At 41.6% G+C, this 18,434-nt stretch overlaps 1 protein-coding gene across 1 annotated transcript in view; it reads left to right on the forward strand.

The window, feature by feature from the left end:
* Window positions 1–496: 496 nt before the first annotated feature.
* The window catches only part of KLHL2 (kelch like family member 2), a 47,737-nt gene continuing 29,799 nt past the window's right edge, over window positions 497–18,434 (forward strand). The window contains exons 1-4 of the mRNA XM_088528136.1: window positions 497–533; window positions 2,381–2,506; window positions 6,510–6,616; window positions 10,683–10,804. Coding sequence (XP_088384262.1) covers window positions 511–533; window positions 2,381–2,506; window positions 6,510–6,616; window positions 10,683–10,804 — 378 coding nt within the window. The 5' untranslated portion in view covers window positions 497–510. The remainder of the gene's footprint in view (window positions 534–2,380; window positions 2,507–6,509; window positions 6,617–10,682; window positions 10,805–18,434) is intronic.

Consider the following 18,434-nt stretch of genomic DNA (forward strand, 5'->3'; position numbering starts at 1 on the left):
TTGATAAACACATCTGCTACTGCTACACAATTGTCTCCTTAGGATGTAGGAGCGAATTGCAGAGGTTTAAGCGTGAATTACAGAGGTTTAAGTGTGAATTACAGAGGTTTAAGTGTGAATTACAGAGATTTAAGTGCGCCAGGAGATGGGAGTCGCTGAGCACAGCCGCCGTTTGCACTAGGGCAGCCTCTGAGCAGATCCCTGCCCTCTTGGCGCTTCTTTCCGACATTCCACCTCACAGAGGCCCCTTAAACATTAAACCGGCCGCCGGATCCCAACGTTAGCACCGGCCGCGCCTGTGCGGCCTGCAGGGAGGCCGCCGCTCGCCGGGGCGGGCCCCTCCCCCGGGCGCCGCGGCGCGTGCGCGCGGCCGCCCCGCGCGGCACCCCGGAAGCGGGCGGCGGGGCGGGCCCGGGGCCGGGCGGGCGCAGCGCAGCGCGGGGCTCGGGATGGTGCTGGCGGCCGCGCGCCGCGCCCGCCCTGCTCCCCGCGCGCGCCCGCCGAGCCGCCATGGAGATGCTGCTGCCGCCCGTGTGAGTGCGCGCGGAGCCGGGTGCCGCCCGCTTGGGCTTCGCCGTGGCTGCCGTTCCGCGCGTTGGCGCCGTTACGTTCGGGGCAGCGCGGCTCCGCGCCGCCGCCTGTGGCGCGTCTCGGCCGTCGCGGAGCCTCCGCTTTGCCCCGTGGCTCCCGAGCCGGGCGGCGGGGCCCTGGGGTCGAGGCCGCTCCGCGGGGCTCCGGGGCGGCCCGCGGGCAGCCGCGGCCTCCCCTGCGCGGCCGGGCGGTGCTCGGGGCCCTGCGGAGCTCCCCGCGCCGCGGGGGCCGCAGCGGGAGCGCGACCTGCCCCCGAGAGGAAGCCGCTACGTGGTTATATATATATGTATATATATATATATATATATGTATGTATATATGTATGTATATGTGAGTCCCTTCTCGCATCCTTGGTGCCCTTTCCAAAAGCGAGCCCGAGACTTCCAGCTCGCAGCGGTCTCATGTGGCTCCCGCAAGCTGCCGCGAGTTCTGCAGGTGGGGTTGTTTGGTTAACCTCTATCTTTCGGGCCTTTTTTTAAAAAAAATACTTTATGTTTTGTTTATTTTGTTTCTTTCTTGCTTGGGGCTTCCTGCTGCGTTACCCCAAAATGTTGTTGTTGGCTTTGGGCTTTTGAAAAATAAAGCCAGCGGTTTACGGCTTGTTGTAGTGCCCGGCATGTAGCATCTCAGGCTAAATTCTTAATTATCCCTGAGTTTTTCTTTAAAGCTCCTTCAGAGGTGCCTAAGGAAGAAGAGTGAGGTGGGGCAGAAGGGGGAGAGACTGGAATTCTGGCAGGCTGTTAAATTTGTGTGTTAAATTTGTCCATTCTTACTTTAGGGAAGTAAGATCAAGTTTCTGGTTGAAATCAGCTCTGATGTGGCAGTCAGCTGCCCTGTGGACTGACCTTAATGACGAAGATGTTTTCTCTGTTTTTACTTTGGAGGTTAGGGAATAAAGTTACATAATATAGGTGAAAACAGTGCTGGTACCAAGTGTTTTCTAAGTACAGCAATAATGTAACTTCCATCGTGGCTGCAGACAAGAAACTTACTTGCAGGGCCTGAAATTTAGGTAGTCCTAGAAAATGCACAGCTGTTTTTTCTACAGAACGTAAGCAGTTGTTGTTGTTTTTGTGAAGAGATAATTATAATGAGCTCCACACTGGAAAGTTTTCCTCCTGCTATCTTGGATTATTATTTTTCTTAATTATTTTTTTGTGAGGAGTAAGAAGAATGTGAGTTTGGTCATTTGGCCTTTTGCCTTTTGAAACCTGCAGTGGACCAGTGCAGCTGCCCCGTTGTTGTCCTGCTGTCCCGAGCTTGGCGGTGCCCCTTGGAAAGGACGGGATAAGGGCAGTTGTGGTCATGGAGAGGGGCAGGAGGCAGCAGGAATCGTGAGCGAGGCCCTGCGGAAGGACAGGGACCTGCCCCGGCTTGGAGACTCATGGCCATGGATGCTTCATCCCAGTGGGAATCTGTGCTGGCGCCGGCATAAAAGCCTAAGCCTCTGCTTTACTTGGGATTTCAGAGTTTCTTGGGAACGGTCTAAGGCGTCATCTTCGTATTCTTGTTTATGGAGCTTATTGGCAGCTTGAAATGCCTCTACTGACCTCGTTAGTAATGAGGACCTACTTATTGCTAACTAGGGACTTTGCCAGCGTTTTCCCCCCTCCATACACTGTTAGTGTGGAAAGGGAATTTGCCTGAAGTAACAAGTAAGTCAAAGTGCATTTTGTTTGGATTTTTGTTTGGATTTTGTTTGGATTTTCCTCCAAGATAACAGGGGTAAAATAGAGCCACAGAACTGGGAGTAGACAGAAGTACTAACCTTGTCCTCTCTCCTTTCCAGATGTACCAAACTTTGCCATCAGAAGCCGTTGGATCTGAAAGATGATAACACTGAAAAACACTGTCCCGTTACAGTGAATCCATGGCACATGAAGAAAGCTTTCAAAGTGATGAATGAATTAAGAAGGTACTACTTTACTGCATGCATCTTCCCACTGTCCATAATAAGTTTCATTTGCATGCATTAAGTTCTAAACAGTGGAATATGCAAACCTAGAGTTGGAGCTGATAGAGTGAAATATACAATAAAATGATATCTGAATGATAGTCATGTGGTGTAATGGGTACACTATCCCTTTGCCCCTCAGAAGTTAGGCAGAGCTGGCTTTATGGGACTGGAAAAACACTTGGAAGATGTTAAGGAAATACAGCTATTGATCCTGTGTTGGATATGGTTGATCCTGGACAGATTAAAAGCTACCTTTTAATTGAGCCTGACACTCTTAATATGTCTGTCATTGATTTTTCACAGCGGTCTGCAGACTGACAAAATGTTAAAATTTTTCGATCTGGCGACACAGTTCCCACTCTAACAAATGTAAAGCAACTGACAGTAGACTTTCTTTTCTTACTATTCTTTTGCCTGTCCCCTGGAAGAATTAATGAACTCCCAGAGGGCTATGAATCTTATGCTGAAAATCGCTTTTTGAGATAAAGTTTTGTAAGACCTTGAGCGAAACCACCATCAGCTTCCGCAGAAGTGGGAGACTGGTGCTGTTCTTAGCACCCATATTGATTTATTTTGTGCAGATGGGTAGGTGAGATGGTGCTGAAAGCTGTGACAGCTGGTAATTAGAGCTCACAACTGAGCTCTGGTAATTAGGGCTCACAACTATCACTGACAGTACTTGAGCTTCATAGCTAAAAGCAACAATGAAGAAATAATAATAATAAAAAACCCTCCAGCATAGATAACACCTGGAGGTGCTAAAAATCCTGTAGCCTGCTGCTGTGTCTTGTATGAGCTTAAAAATTGGAGAGGCTTCATTTGGTAAATAAAACCAGCAACTAAGAACTCATAAAAGATGTCTACTACTTTGATCTTCTCTTATTCTTTATGAGTAAACCTTTAATACCATGGTAGGTACTCTGATGAGTTCAATATATTTATCTAGCTTTGACATTTTTTTTGTGCTGGAAGACTGGAGAAAATCATGTATTCTGACTGAAAATGCTTTAAAACTAGCTCAAGGATTCCCATAATCTGAGGATAATGAGGCAAAAGCAGAAACTATTTCTTTTTCAGTGTGTAAGAGCTTAGTTAGCTGATGCTGGAAGGAGGACCCAGTAACTGGGTTCACTGTCTCCAGCAGTATGGCAGAGCACCAGTAGACATAACTCTGTGCAGGTGAGGAAGACTTTAGGTAAAGAAACCACCTGCTAAGGAAAGATTGTTTTCTGTATCTAAACTCTTGGCTTCTTAAATGATGGCAGTTTCAGAAGTACTAAACCTTACTTAGATTCTTTTGTACTGCAGGTAAAACAGACCTGATCTTCCAGCAGAGTGCGTTGTTGAAGGCTGTGGCTTATTTTAAGAATATACTCTAGTTTCCATGGTTACTTAAATTCAGATCGCTGTAGAAGCGATTTGAGGAATTTTCTCACACTTATAAATAGTCCAAGTTTGAGCAATGCCAGGTGAACCTTAAGTGGGGTTCTCCTTAGGGTAGCTGACACGTCACTATTTAGTTGAGAACGTTGATCTCATGTGAGCACAGCTTCTCTTAAAATGTAATGTGTTAATTAGGTGAGATTAAAATATTTACATTTATTTAAGTTTGAAATACTAAACTTAAATATTTTAAATCAGTTTCAGTCTTCATTACTCAAAATGAAGACTTAACTTTAATCAAGTTGATGATATTTCAGGTTTTATTGACTATATTGTTAAGGAGGTTTCCATCTCAGTTCCTTCTGTTAATGCAGTACAAGTAGGTATTTGCCACAGCTATACTGTCTTGGAAGTGTACAAGTAATGAAGAAATCTCCTGAAACACTCTAAAATCTATTATTTATCCAGAGTGCTCAAATCCGAGGGTGTATGTTAGATTTTTGGCTGCTGTCAAGTTACCTGGTTTTATTAACCAATAAGAATTTTTCCTTGCTTTCAATTTTGACATTTTTTTTGAATTTTGCTTTGAGTAATTTTGTCCTTGGTAATTTATATCATTTCTCTGCTCACCATCACCTCAACACTGAGTCAGAGAACTATTAGGATATCTAATTAATTTACGACATATGAAGAAACAGCACTTGAATGTTGTCTCTGTTCTTCATTATAACTTACTTTTGTCATCATGGGATTTAACCTCACCTAAAAGAGACTTTACTAAATAAGACTTTACTGATTTTTTTTTTTGATGTGAATAGTGACTTTTTTCCCCTATACCCCAGTGGATACAGATTTGCAGGTAGACAAAGACTATTTTTGCTCTCCTTCCACCTCTCGAGGGTGTTCTGCTGTGGTTCTTCGCATTCAGCCAGTCTCTACAAGTGGATTGTTAAAAATTGCAGCAGAATGTAAGCAAAACAAATTAGGTGGCCAACTTGAAATCAGTGTGCCAAATGGCTGTAGAAGCCACAAGATGCGTGCACCAGAGTGTGTAATTCAGCTTGAGCTTATCAGCCCTGCAGGGATTGTTCACCTAGTGCAGTTCCAGCCTCTGTAGATGTGTTTGGGCTCTTCCCAGCATAAGCAATTGTGTCTGTATTGTGCCATGTAGCTAACGAGCTCGAGTTTTGCACTGATGGACACTCAGTGCTTCAGGCTTCTCTGTTAGCTTTGCTATCTCTGTGCAACCACATATAAAACATTTTGTGTTGCTGTTGTCCATATCTCTGGAAAAGCTGGGTATGTGGCTGATGACCGCTTGCTTGGCCACTTTCTGTGTCAACTTTAAACGTAAGGGCCGATGCTCTCAAGCTCCTCTGAATTCCGTGTTTCATATGGGCCTGGTCATGGCACAAATGATAATTTTTTTTGATAATAACCATATTGCAGCCTCAGCTATTTACTGTAAGTGCTAGGAGCTGAAAGTGGAAGAAACAACCAAGCAAACCCTAAGGCAAGGCCTGCAATGTGGCCCTCAATCAGCAGGAAGAGGGGCTGTTGGCTTGACACAGGGCTCTGGCCCCGCTGTCAAAGCACCCTCTTTTCTCTCCTCCTCCTCCTGTTTGTTGCTCTTGCTCCGAGTTTTGTCAGTTTTATGTTAGTTTTGTAAAAACACCTCCAGAATCAGGAGAAACTAAAAGATGGCTGTTTAGCTGCTGGGAAACTGCAGCCTTTTTTACTTCTTTTTGGGGGGGTAAAAAAAAAAACACAAGTCTGATGATAAAAATTAACAGTTGTGATGGATTTAATTGGAAGATTTATATTCAGTAGCTGTAAACTGCATTGGAAACATCTGTGTTAGGAATGCTTAAAAAAAAAAAGATTACTGCAACAGAAGAAAAAGGAAATACCATGTGTTACAGTTAAAAAAGACAGGCATACAAGTGAATATAATGAAGATAAAAATTGCAACAGAATATGGAGTTAACTAAAATTCTAAAGTAATTTTAGTTTTTTTTTTAAAAAAAGCTATTGTGTGCATGAACTGTGTATGAAACATACTTGAAAAATATACCTTAAATATAATCTAGTAATGGTTTTAAATGCTTGAGTAGGCGTGAGATTCCAGTGTTGTACCCAGAGATCACAACTGAACTCTGTGTTTCTCATGATCTGGAAAGTCAGGAAGTTTCTTACCTCAATTTGCTAGTGTTTGTGCATATCAAATTCCTTTTTTCCATCATAGGTGTTAAAAGAGGCTCAGACTTCCAGTGAAAAGGTTTATCAATTAGATCCAAATTTGAGTTATCGAGTGCAGAAAGCTTTTTCTCTATGTCAGAAACCACAATTCAAAGCCCAATTGAATTATTTGCCTTGAGGAAGTCCTGTGTACCCAAGCACCATCTGTAATCCTACTGAGTAAGAGTCATGTGGTTTTGTAACACATTTAAAACATTGCCTCATCAACGTTGTCTCCCACCTCTTTTTGAGGGTACAAGAAGAGAAATCCTGTGATGTTGTATGTTTTTCTGCTGTAGTTTGCATATGTAAAACCCCTTTCTCTGGTATTTCTGAATAGTCAGAACTTGCTGTGTGATGTGACGATAGTAGCTGAAGACATGGAAATTGCAGCGCATAGAGTTGTGCTAGCCGCCTGCAGCCCCTACTTCCATGCCATGTTTACAGGTACCAAAAGTTTCAATACTTTCTTCTAATCCAGTCCAACTGTGTAAAGCTCAAAATTAATTTAATTATGCTTTTGAGAATCTTATTTAATCTGTAAATAAGATAATCGGAGGCTTGTGTGTGTGGTGGGGTATAAATTTGTTCTCAAGTTAAGGACATCCTGGCATCTTAATCTTAGTCAATATGCTGCATGCTTTTATGAAGTCTCCTTTATGTAGACAAATTTACATGTTAAATAAGCCAGGAACAGGAGAGTTGTTATACCCCTTTGTGGCTACAATTATCTCACTCGTACAAAAGAAGGTTAAAAGAACTTTCATTGGAGTTTTGCAGTAAATCGTGTCCCGTAACAGCTGTTCTTCCTGCTGCTGCATTCTTCAGGCTTTGAGTGTTGTGGGCTGCTGGTAGATGGGGAAGCTGCGTGCCTGGTCCTTAATGGAAACTGGCTGAGATAGAGAGAATTCCCTGCAGCACGTTGCTTGTGGCCACCAGCTCGGGTTCAGTCAGAACGGTGACTCTGGCCATGCTAGTGTATGCAAGCAAAATGGAATTTTATTAACACTAATACTTGTTCGCCATTGGAAGGTTGATACAATTTGGAATACTTTAGTATCCTGGGGAAGAAGCTAATTGTTAGCAATCACTTCATTGCAATTGAATAGGTATATAATCCAGCATGTTCTTAGTTTGTTTAATGCATATCATATATAATAGGGGTATTTCGACACAGCCAGAGCTAAACAACGAGTCAGTGCTAGCAGAAACAAATGCTTTATGTCCTATGTGTAGAATATCACGAGCTCCCTTGAGTAGCCATCTCTCAAGCAGGTCTTTGCTTTTACATCTGTGCTGGAGACAAACACTCTGAGAAAGTGAAGCTCTCTGTTTTTGCTTCTGTGTGTTGCATTAACACAAAAACACCTGTCCTCAGTTTCTATCCTTCACCTTAATAACAGAGAAACTCAAGCCTTTTAAGCACTGTTGTTGACTTTCACATTGGAGATGGTCCTTCTCAGAGTTTAATTCTACGTTTCACGCCCCGTGGCAGGGAATCCTGGTTGCAGCATTCCTGCTTCCTGGCTTTCCCACAGAAATTTGTGGCCCTCTGGGTGTGCCAATGCAGCTGCGTGTGGCCGCTCTCCAAATGGCATTGCTGAAATCCTTGTTCTCTCACTTCACTACCTCTTAGAAAAGTTGCTTGCCTTATGCTTTAAAATGCAAGTTTTCAGGGCTACCCTGTGGTGCAGAGCTCACCTCATGGAAGGCTGGGAACCTTTTAACCCACTTATGGAAATGTTTGTGTGGTTGCAGTGAACCAGGTCATGGAGTTTTCAGTAGAATACCAGACTGGCTTCGAGATTTATCGACAGGTTTTGCACCATCGTTATATGTGGTTTTCAGCAAGGACCACCTCTGTTTTTGGTGCATTTCAACAGTTCTCCGCAGAGCTAATTCCAAAGTTCAAATCAGCAAATTTGTTCCATTAACCAGCTATAGCCAAAAGGAAAGTCTCTTCCGTCTATGACTGAAAACGGATGGCTGAAAACAGATTTGAAAAACTTGCACTTTTATGCTACAGGAATACTTGTTCTTGATTTGAAATTAGAAGCTTATTTTTAGCCACGTTTGCGTGTTCCTTCCATCTTCCTCTGAGTCATTAGGTGCTGCCTCCTGTGCAGGACAGGGAATGGCATTGGCTGTGATCAAACCCCTCACCTAAGGGTTTGTCTTTTGCCACTCGTTACAATGGTAGAAGTAGCCACATGGTACCTTTTTCTTTCTAGGTACTTAAGGTTTAGTAAGTTAATAATGATTATGTTTTAAGAAACAAGAGGGGAAAAAGGAAAAGGATAAGAATGTAGGGCAGCATATGTCAGAAGGAATAACTCTTCACTCTATATACAGTGCAGTTGTTCAGAAATGTTGTGAATGCACTTAAAAGACTGGAGCCAGGAAGACACAACCTCGGTGAAGGGGAACTTCAGTGGCCACAGGACCTGACTTGGGACGTGTGTGACCTGAGTTTAGTTTTGTGTGTCACAGCAGTTGTCTTTTAGGCAATTACCTGATTTCTTCACTTCCATACATTTCTTCCTTCTGTAAAATTATATAAAAGGAACCAAAAGCTGAGTGATGTACTTTGCTACATCCCTGGTGTGAGGAACCGGGCTAGTAGGTCAGCTAACCCTTTAGTAACTGCAGCCGGAGGGAGTGCTCTGCTGCTGCTGCTGCTGGAGACGTTGGGCTAGCCCGGTGCTTTCCTTTCCTTGACACCACAAGCTCCCTGGAAACATTCTGCTGCAGCTTTCCAGTTGTGAAATAAGTTCTTTGTGCTCTACACGGAGAATGGCTAGAAAATGAACCTCTGGTTTCCAACATACGATCTTTCAAACCAGCTTTGGATCACAAGCGGACTGGTCTGGAATTGTAATGGGACTGCGTGCCCTTTTAGCGTTGAAAGGAGAAGTAAATCTGCTCTTTTGTAAATCCTGGGCTTTGTTGCTAAACACAGAAGGTGCCTATCCATGGCTCCAGGAGCCTTCACACAAAATCTGAAAGCAAAACGAATGTGCCTGCAGAATATCAAACTCTGTGCTCTCCCACACACACATTTTCCCCAAGGACCACCTCCACAGAAGCTTGCATAATAAATAACTTGCAGCTTGCAGGCGCTGAAGATCAATAGGTTTAATCTGTCAAGCTGGAAGGAGAGACTTGAAATAGATGGCCCTTCAAAGAACACGCTGCAGTCATCTCTCAGAAGTGGAGGGAGATGTTGCCCTGGAGCGGGTGGAAAGAGCAAGTTCTGCAGGGGTTGGGCTTTGCTTTCTTCATGCAGCTCCTCAGTGCTTTGTTGCTCTAGATGGTCTCCTTGCCATTTAAAAGGTTGGTTTTTAAAATGCCGTTGAGCATTCTTCTTGAGAAGGGTATGAATAACAACAATGAATTTCTCATTAGCCAAATGCACTAAGTAACATGGGTTTTGTCATCAGTCCTAGAGCCCACAGTTACAATCATGAACCATGAAACTGTATATGTAATTCTCAGAAATATCAGCAGTGATGGCCATCTTGTTGATCACTCCCCATCACTCCCTGCTTTTAGTCTCAAATGAACTGAATTTGCTACCTCATTAATACCATTTACTCTAGCTGCTTAGGGAAAGAGATAGGCATGTATCCAATATATAAAAGTAAGGAATCCATGCAGCAATCTTGAGCTGTTCCTAAGCCAAATATTATATATCTACCAATGTAGCCGGGGTAGTTTGTATTTCACTTCCCAGTGTGTAATCAGTGAAAAAAGCGTTAAATATCTGAGATGACCAGATCTTTGCTTAGTAGTCATGTAGAAGGCTGTGGCCATTACTTGGTGTATTTTTGGACAGTTATTTCAGATACAAACAAAATGTTGCATTTTGAGAATCATCATATTTTAGAAGGCAGAAGCTATTTTGCAGGCCTTTCTGGGAAGATTAATTCTGGAATATGGCCAGTATTTCAGCCTCCACAAGTTAAGATCCAACAAGTTTTCCATTACTTACCATTTTATCTTAGTTTGAGTTTTAAATCGGAATTGTAACAGAGATGCACATGCTAAGGGACTGATAAGTCAGCAGGAGGGTAGATTTTTGATTGAGGTAGATTTTTTGTTGTTGTTTCTCTGTTTTGTAAAAGCTCTACAGCCTGCATTTGATATGTCCTTTCCATTAAGGAGTTAATGCAATAAATACTTTGGTGGTTTGCAATGTTAGTAAAATATTTTTGTTTGGAGTTGAAGCGTGTTATTTAGGTCTGATAACCATATTTACTGGTGTATATATACACTGGAGAAAATAGGTCACCTGCAATAATAGCATTAACCCATATAACATTCAGGTGGCACTAACTCCTACAGGGAGGAAGGATGGAAGGAAATTGAGTTCTTCTCACAGTGGTTTTATTATTACAAGTGATCACAGACAAAAAAAAAAGTCTGCTGCAGGCAAGAGTAGTTACTATTAAATTCTTTCTAAGTTGTGCTCTATTTTTGCCTGATTTACTTGACTATCAAACTGTATTTTCAGGTGAGATGAGTGAAAGCCGAGCAAAGAGAGTGCGAATAAAGGAAGTTGATGGCTGGACACTAAGGATGCTTATTGATTATATTTACACTGCTGAAATTCAAGTTACAGAAGAAAATGTACAGGTAAGACTGAGATGAGAATGCTTTGTGCAGCAAAACAGATGTAATGCCTGGAAACCTCTAGTTTGCTAGTGTGTTCTGGCCTGGATATGGGAAATCTCATCTGCAAACTGCAACTTTTTTAAGACCCCATGCCTACAAAGCAAGTAGTCATACTGCTGAGATTCTGGGCCACGTGCAGAGGCTATTGAATAAAATAAAAAGGGACAATTGACTTTAATGGCCCTTACAAACAATCATTATTTAATATGATAGAGTAGATGGTCTACTCTGCCAAAAATGCCTGCTAGACACCTTTACCCCACTCCTTCCCTGAAACTTCAGTGCAACTTACTAGTTGCTTACAAAGCAGATTTATCTTCAAATAAGAACCATGTCTTCCACTGTGTTTTATTTGTTTTTTTTTTTCCTGCTAATTTTAAAAATAATTATTTTATTAGTAGCCCATCGTTCACAATTTTTTTGGTGGTTCTATTTTTTTATAATTCAATTTAATTCCTTGATTCTATGCCCTTGTTTCTCCTGTTGCTGAACACTAGATTATTAGCAGTCATTTTGCTGCTCTTGCTGGGGATAACCTGTTACTATTGATAACCTGTTGATAACTTTTATTGCATCCTGAAGTTAATCACTTGTATTAAGAGCTAGGCTGAAGTTAATCACTTTTTATTGGCTGCTGAATCAGGAGTTTTTGTCTTGGCAGTGCTTGATCGAAAACTTTGGAATTAGATTTCATGATAGCAATTCAATAAAAATAAAAACACCCTCCTACTGAACTGCTGTGTTTTAGGCCTTACCACACATCTTCTGATCCTGCAGGGTTATTTCCTGCATTACCTACTTCTTAAGGTACTTTTTACTACTGGTCAGATGACAGGTGTGAATAGTGAAGGACCTGTATGAAATTGTGTTGTATTTTTGCCAATCTAGCTGTTGCCAAATCTCAGCGTCACTGAAGAAGGCCTCTTGCAAAATCCAAGGGTGTCATAGATTCCTTTTGGGTAGGAGCAATCTAGTATATTTTGGCTGCAGCTTCTATCTAGGAGGCTGCATTTTAACAACGCTCACTCTTTTCTCTGCTCATGGGGAAGAAAAATCAGTCTTCTATTTCTTCCTTGTAGGAGACTCACTAAAGGCTGGAAAGCTCCACGTTTTAAAGTCCTAAGTCTGATGCAGGTTTTCATTTTCATATCTTCAGATTACCTGTCTGTTTGAAGATATATCTCGTGATGTTAGGGTTGGTAATATAAATAATATGACCTCATGAGTGGTATTACAGGTTTGTATCTTCTTGGGTACTAGAAAGATAGTTGAGCTTTTAAACAGATTTTCATTTCTTGCAATAATAATTGTAGTTTAATGTTGATATTGAATATACTTGTAGTAAATGTAAAGCTAATCTTCCTTTGTTGCCTTCATCCTCCTTGTACTATCAGTATTAAATATGTACTATTTATTTATATTAAGGTGGAGCTGAACACTGAGTAGGACCAAGTGAACTGATGCAAGCCCTGTTCTATGGATTTAAAAGCAAGGGTCAGCACAGGCTGTCAGTCCTCTGTTAAAGCTGTGTTCTCTCCATAAACATATTGTAAAGTCTTAAGACTTGCTCAAGCTTTCAATTTCCTGTCTGTATAACAGGACTACGTATATCTGGAAGGTATCATGAAATATTCTAATGAATAGGAACCCTCGTAGGAATACAAAACCATGAATACCAAAGATGCAGTAATATAGTCTCTATAGCTTTTAAATATTTGGACTGCAGTGATTAACTGGGGCTTCAGCTTGTAGGTGTCTTAAACTTGATATTCCTCATGGCATTTCAGGCTCCATTATTCCATCTCTTCAGATTATCCATAGCGAGCAGTTGTATTGAATTAGTTTTTTACACATGATATAATGTTTCCAAAGGGCATGAGCCCTTTTGAGCCTTTCACATTTAAATAATGTGAAACTCCTGCCATAACTACACCGTGTATTCATAAAGGTGATAGCCACAGGATAGCCAAGCTCACAAGGTGTTGCTCAACAGGCAAATAACTATCACCCTCCTTCATTGGGGCATTAATGTCTTCCTTGATTAAGACATGAAACAGAGCTTGTTTCCTTCAAGTGCCTTGTGAAGCTCTAAGCAAGGACCATTCTTTTCGTTTCCCACTGTTGAGTTCTCCTGTGTTGGGGCAAGGAGGAGGGGAAAAAGTCCGGAATAGCCAGCTACTGAGAGTGAAAAAAGTGAAAGATCAGGTTAATCTCGTGCATGAGCTATCAGCATTGGTGGCCCGTGAAGCCGGCTGTTGTCACTACGTTAATTAAACGTCAATTAAAATATTTGTCCTTTTCTTTCATTTTAGTTCAATGCCAGTAGCTTTATTTTTTCTTTCCAACATAGGTTATCTGGTGTTTGAAAATGATGTATGCGGGTTCTTGGTTTCCTTCTAGTATTTTTTCGTTATTTCGAATGAGTTATTTTATCATTCATCTCTAATGGCACTCAATTTGCATATCCTGGTGTTTCTATCACATTTGCATATTATGGCACTTTTTCCTATGTGCTCAATTCTCTGTGTTCCGTTGCTTCAGAAGGGAAATTAAATGTCAGACTTAATGCAATATTGCATCTTTTTTGGTGTGTTCTGGTTTATTGCGTGGCAGAGCAGAAAAGAGGGTCGCAGATAATGCCATTTCAGAGCTCTGTGCTGACGTGTTCTGTCCTGGCGTGTCCTGTCCTTTAAAGAATTTGTTAGCCAATGCAAAATCCTGAATAGAATCTTTTTTAGAATGACATGTTTTTGGTGTTTGGTTTTGGAAATCATTCGGTGACAATGCTTGCACAGTGAAGAAATTATTATGAACATAGGGACATATATTGCATGTGTATTTCCTTTATAACTCTTAGGGCCTATGCAGCTCTTAGCACTGTAGTGCAGCAGCCGTGCTTCCACGTGAGCAGGAGCGTTTCAGGACACGGTCACAGGGATTGGTGACACAGTGACCCCGAGTGGCCCTCAAAACGAGGGGTCCAAAGAAGCTGCCTGTTTTCTCATGAAATTGTAAGGAAAGCAGTGAGGTGTCTGCTAAGCTGATCTCGACTGAATGTTTCTCTAGTGCGTGCAGTGACTTAAAGGATATGGGGTAAGAGGGATTTCTATATTTGTGTCTGTGATCCATTAGGAAAAGAGCAGTGACCCAGCTGCAGATAAAAACCTGCATTCAGATGTTTTTTCTCAGCCGGCAAATGATACATTCCTACAAACAGGACAAATTGGTGCGTTTTCCTTTATATTTCCTTAATACTAGAAGGAAACCAAGTATATTCCAATATACTGTATTATATTGCAGCTCTGGGCATTCAGAACCCAACATATTGGGTTCTCCAGCATGTCACGGGCTGAGATCTCCTTTCTGGTACCGTCCCACTGTCATCGGCAGCGGCAGGGGAGGAGGAGGACACGGAGCCATCGTGCAGGGACGCTCGGTGGGAAGAGGCCTCGTGGCTTCCCCTTGATTTTGATACGTGCTAATGTCAGTGGTCTGTTGAACTATTCGTGCTTATTAATGCAATACTTGTACTGGAAATGGAACCGCAAGAAGTCATAGTCTGAATCATAGTATTTTTCCATAAATTTAATAGGCAAGGGTTCAATTTCACATCGGGAACTGATCTATTATAAAAAGGTGCCATTTTGCAAGCCAATTTTCAGGGTACAGCTGTGTTTTAAAATTAGATTTAGATTAAAAAATAGCAAAATTAATTATTTTTGTTTTGGTCAACTCATAACCTTGAATTCAAGAAATGCTCAGTTATCTTTTGGCAAGAACAGAGAAGAACAACCCATTGAATGTTGTGGAAGCTTCTCCCTGACCTTCTGTGAGGGTCTATAAGAAGAAATTGTGTGCAAGGCCATTTAAAATATTTGAGAAATACGCAGAATATCTTTCAAGGATAGTATTACATAGAATGCAGATATGAAAAATTCATATTTGTTTCTGTTGAGGAAGACAAAAAAAAATACAAAGAGTGGGGAGGTTGGACTAGGTGATCAAAATACTCAGACTAAGTTCAGAATAAATATCACATTTAGAAGTGGTGGTCTTGTGATGCATCCCCTACACTTTTATGTGGGTGGGACATGTAAAATGTTCTCTTTTAGGGGCTAGCAGTTTCTTCTGAAATGGCTGTATTTCCAGAGAATCTGATAAGGTTGTTTTTATTTCTGGATTCCCCTCCACCTTCCCTCTTTCTCATGATTGTTTCCAATCCCTTCCTTCACTGCCCTTTTCACTAGGGGTTGGACTCGCTGATTTATTGAAGTTTAATCCCCGAGGGATCCAGGATGGCGGTGGAATTACCTATTTAAGAAATTACTGTATATCAAGAGAACACTAGTAGCTGTTTGTGTGCTTTTAGCTTGCAGAAAGTAAAAAGTGCCTTAGCCTAAGCCAATTTAAGACTCACATCAGTTTATTTGGTATTTGGCAGTGATCAAATTACTGTAGCTTAAGTTCCTGTAAGCTTCAGTAATGTCTTTATATCTGAGCTCAGAGACAAAATACACCTAGGACTATTGTTCATGTTTACCGAGCTTTATCCTCGGAAGAAATATTTTATGTTTATAAGCTGGTGATTAGACTAGAAGTTTTATATGAGTTAGCAGCATTATGGTGTAAAGATCTTAAAACACATGCTGCATTTTTGACTACATTCAGTTTAGATACTCAACATAGAATTTAGTTTTAAGAGTTTGCAGTAAGTTATAATCTTTGAACACTGAGTAGCATCTCTTTTCTCTTACCGAATCCAATGATGTCCCTCACCTCTCAAAGGGATTTTTTTCAGTTTCTTTATGGACACTGGATTTTTTTCATTTTAATCAGGCTCTATTTTTCCCTTTAAAAACCAAAGACTGTCCTTTTCAAGCACATGATTGGAAATCGTAAGGAGAAAGGGAGTTAATTGAAGTATTTGAACAGCAAAGTGCACTCTGTGTCCTCAAAGTAAGCATGCTGCTGTGTAAGTGGGTAGAAGCAAGAACAGAAATATTTATTCAACTGAGCTGACTGTTGCGAAGCTTTAGCTGAATCTTTTATTTAAAACAGAACCTACTTTATGATAATATCATGTACATATATAATGGCTTTGAGTCTAAGTAACAATGAAATTGGTTCCACAGGAACTCAGCTATTCAGAGAGCCCATGAAAGAAAGAACTGGAGAGAAAAATCGCTACACTTGGTTCAGGAACCTAAAAAAGGGCATAAAGAGAATGAGTTTTATCTGGGTATATTTACAGATGTGCTCTTCTGTCTGCCTTTTAAGGAGTTTGTGGTAATCAGGGAAACAAGCTGAAGGCAAAGTGTGTCCTGGAGAGCAGCAGCAGGAGGAGGAAGGCTGGATTTCAGCAGTTATGGGTGGATTGATCATCTCTAACACCTTGCACCAAAAGTGTCAGAGGGTTCAGGTGGGTCCAACACCCCCCTAGCCGTGGTCCCCACTGAGATGCAATAATCCTTAGGCATTAATTAAGGCAGCTCTAGTTTCAAGTGCAGCAGTATCCAATAAGCAGCACAGCTGAGCAATGAAAACACAGTAGCGCTAGCAACGCTCGTGCCTAGAAAAAGACAGAACTTTCTAGCGGATGCAAATAACTTAAGGAAACTGGGTAAGTGCTGCAAAAGCCTCTATCCCATTAATTTTTCTGAATTTTCAGAACCTATAGTTCCCATTGAACCTTTCACTCTGTAGTTTATTTGTCGATTATGAGTTGTGGATTATTAGACGTTTGTTTTAAGTCGGCGATTTTCCATTTTTCTCCCCACAGTTATTTGCACAGCTCTTCTCGGGCACCTCCACAGCCCAGAGTCACCCGTGGAAGCTCCGGGCCAGGAAGGGAGCCCGGGAGGCTCCAGGCCCTTTTTTTTTTTTTTCCTTATAAAATGGCTCTCATTTTTATGTGGCCTGCCTTAAAATTCATCAGTATTGTTGATGGCAATCTAAGCATCTTTTGAGCTGAAATCTGTGAATTTGTGCTTCCTGTGACTTAGCTTTAACTTGCCAACAACTCTCAGCTAAGTATTGGTACAGCATGTAGTTTTTTAGACAAACTGTTAGGCCAAATGTTCATCAAAACTCTACAGATATCTTTCAAGCTGTTCATATAGTTATCTTTTTTTTCTGAATTCATATCTAATGTCCAAATAATCAGCTGAACATTTTGGAAAGGTTTGGTCAATAGCAATTGATAGAATTGCTCAAAACTGGGTTTTCTTTCCATATAAAGTTAAATAACACAAAATTTCTTCTTGACACTTAAACCAGAGTGACCTTTGTACTGTGTTCTTAAATGGGCAGGCCTGTTTTGCTATATATGTTGAGACTTCATCATCATTTTGCAGAATGCCACAACTGTGTGTCTTACCTGCTGCTGTAGCCAGTGGCATAACAAGTGATCCCCCATGATCTCCTTAAATTATTTTTGAGGGAAATATAGAGACCAATTGAACTGAAGTGTAAAGAAATGAGTGTTAAACCAGGAAATTAGACTCCTTTTTTTCTACTTCTGTGAGTTCTCTTGGGTAGAAGATGATTTATCAGATATGAATGGGGTACAGGTACATCAGGTCTCATAACACAGAGACAGATTATGCCCAGACAAACTAAGTTGCATCACTTGCCTTAATTTTTAGATGAAATATGATTGTCAAAAATGTCCAATCAACAGAACTGCTTTACTTATGGGGCTGTGCGCATGTAATCGAGGCTAAAATTCAGGAATGCTACTACAAAACCTTTGTCCTGTGTCTTAGGAGCGTGGAAGCGTTTGAAGACCGTGTGGTGTTTCCGTGACTGAGAAGCTACGCAGCTTTACTGCGTGTTCCCTTCACTGCAGTTTTTGGGTTAGGTTCTCATGTCAACATTTTTGGAAGGGAAGAAGGAGGAAGGTTCAAAGCAGCGTATGTTAAGGTTTTAACAGCAGACGATGTCTCAGCTTTGATGTTTTCGAGTTCATGACTGATAGTGTTCCTTTAACAGTCTTTTGTGTGGTGATTCATGTGAAATATCTGGAAGTGCCCACTTGGTTCAAAGAGACTTGTAAGGTACTAACTGAGGAACCCTGAGGTCACAGGTTAGGATCCTGCTCAGTTCTGAAGGAATTGAAATGTTTCTTGCAATCTTCTGCCCTTCCTTGTTCCTTAGCCCTTACCAGTGGATATCTTCAGAACAAGAGGAAACGGCCACAGACCGATGCACCAAAAGTTCCACAGGAACTTAAGGTGACTTTTCTTCCCAGTGAGGGTGCCCGAGCCCTGGCACAGGCTGCCCAGAGAGGCTGTGGAGGCTCCTGCTCTGGAGATCTCCAACCCGCCTGGATGGATCCTGTGCCCCTGCTCTGGGTGTCCCTGCTGGAGCAGGGCTTGGACTGGGGGATCCCTAGAGGTCCCTTCCAGCCTTAAGGATTCTATAGACTCAATTTGACTTTAAAACCCCCAGATGTTTTTATGCTTTTTGTCGTCATATTTCAGCTTACCATCTTATTTACACTGCCTGGAACCTCCTGCCCATAAACTCCTTTCTTAGCTATTATGTCTCAGACAGCTGCATTAATGGTTAACACCATTTTAATTTGCAGCCT

Source organism: Tinamus guttatus, unplaced genomic scaffold, assembly GCF_059628265.1.
Source record: "Tinamus guttatus ecotype Peru unplaced genomic scaffold, ASM5962826v1 Tinamus_guttatus_pri_ptg000301l, whole genome shotgun sequence".
NCBI classification, from domain to species: domain Eukaryota; kingdom Metazoa; phylum Chordata; class Aves; order Tinamiformes; family Tinamidae; genus Tinamus; species Tinamus guttatus.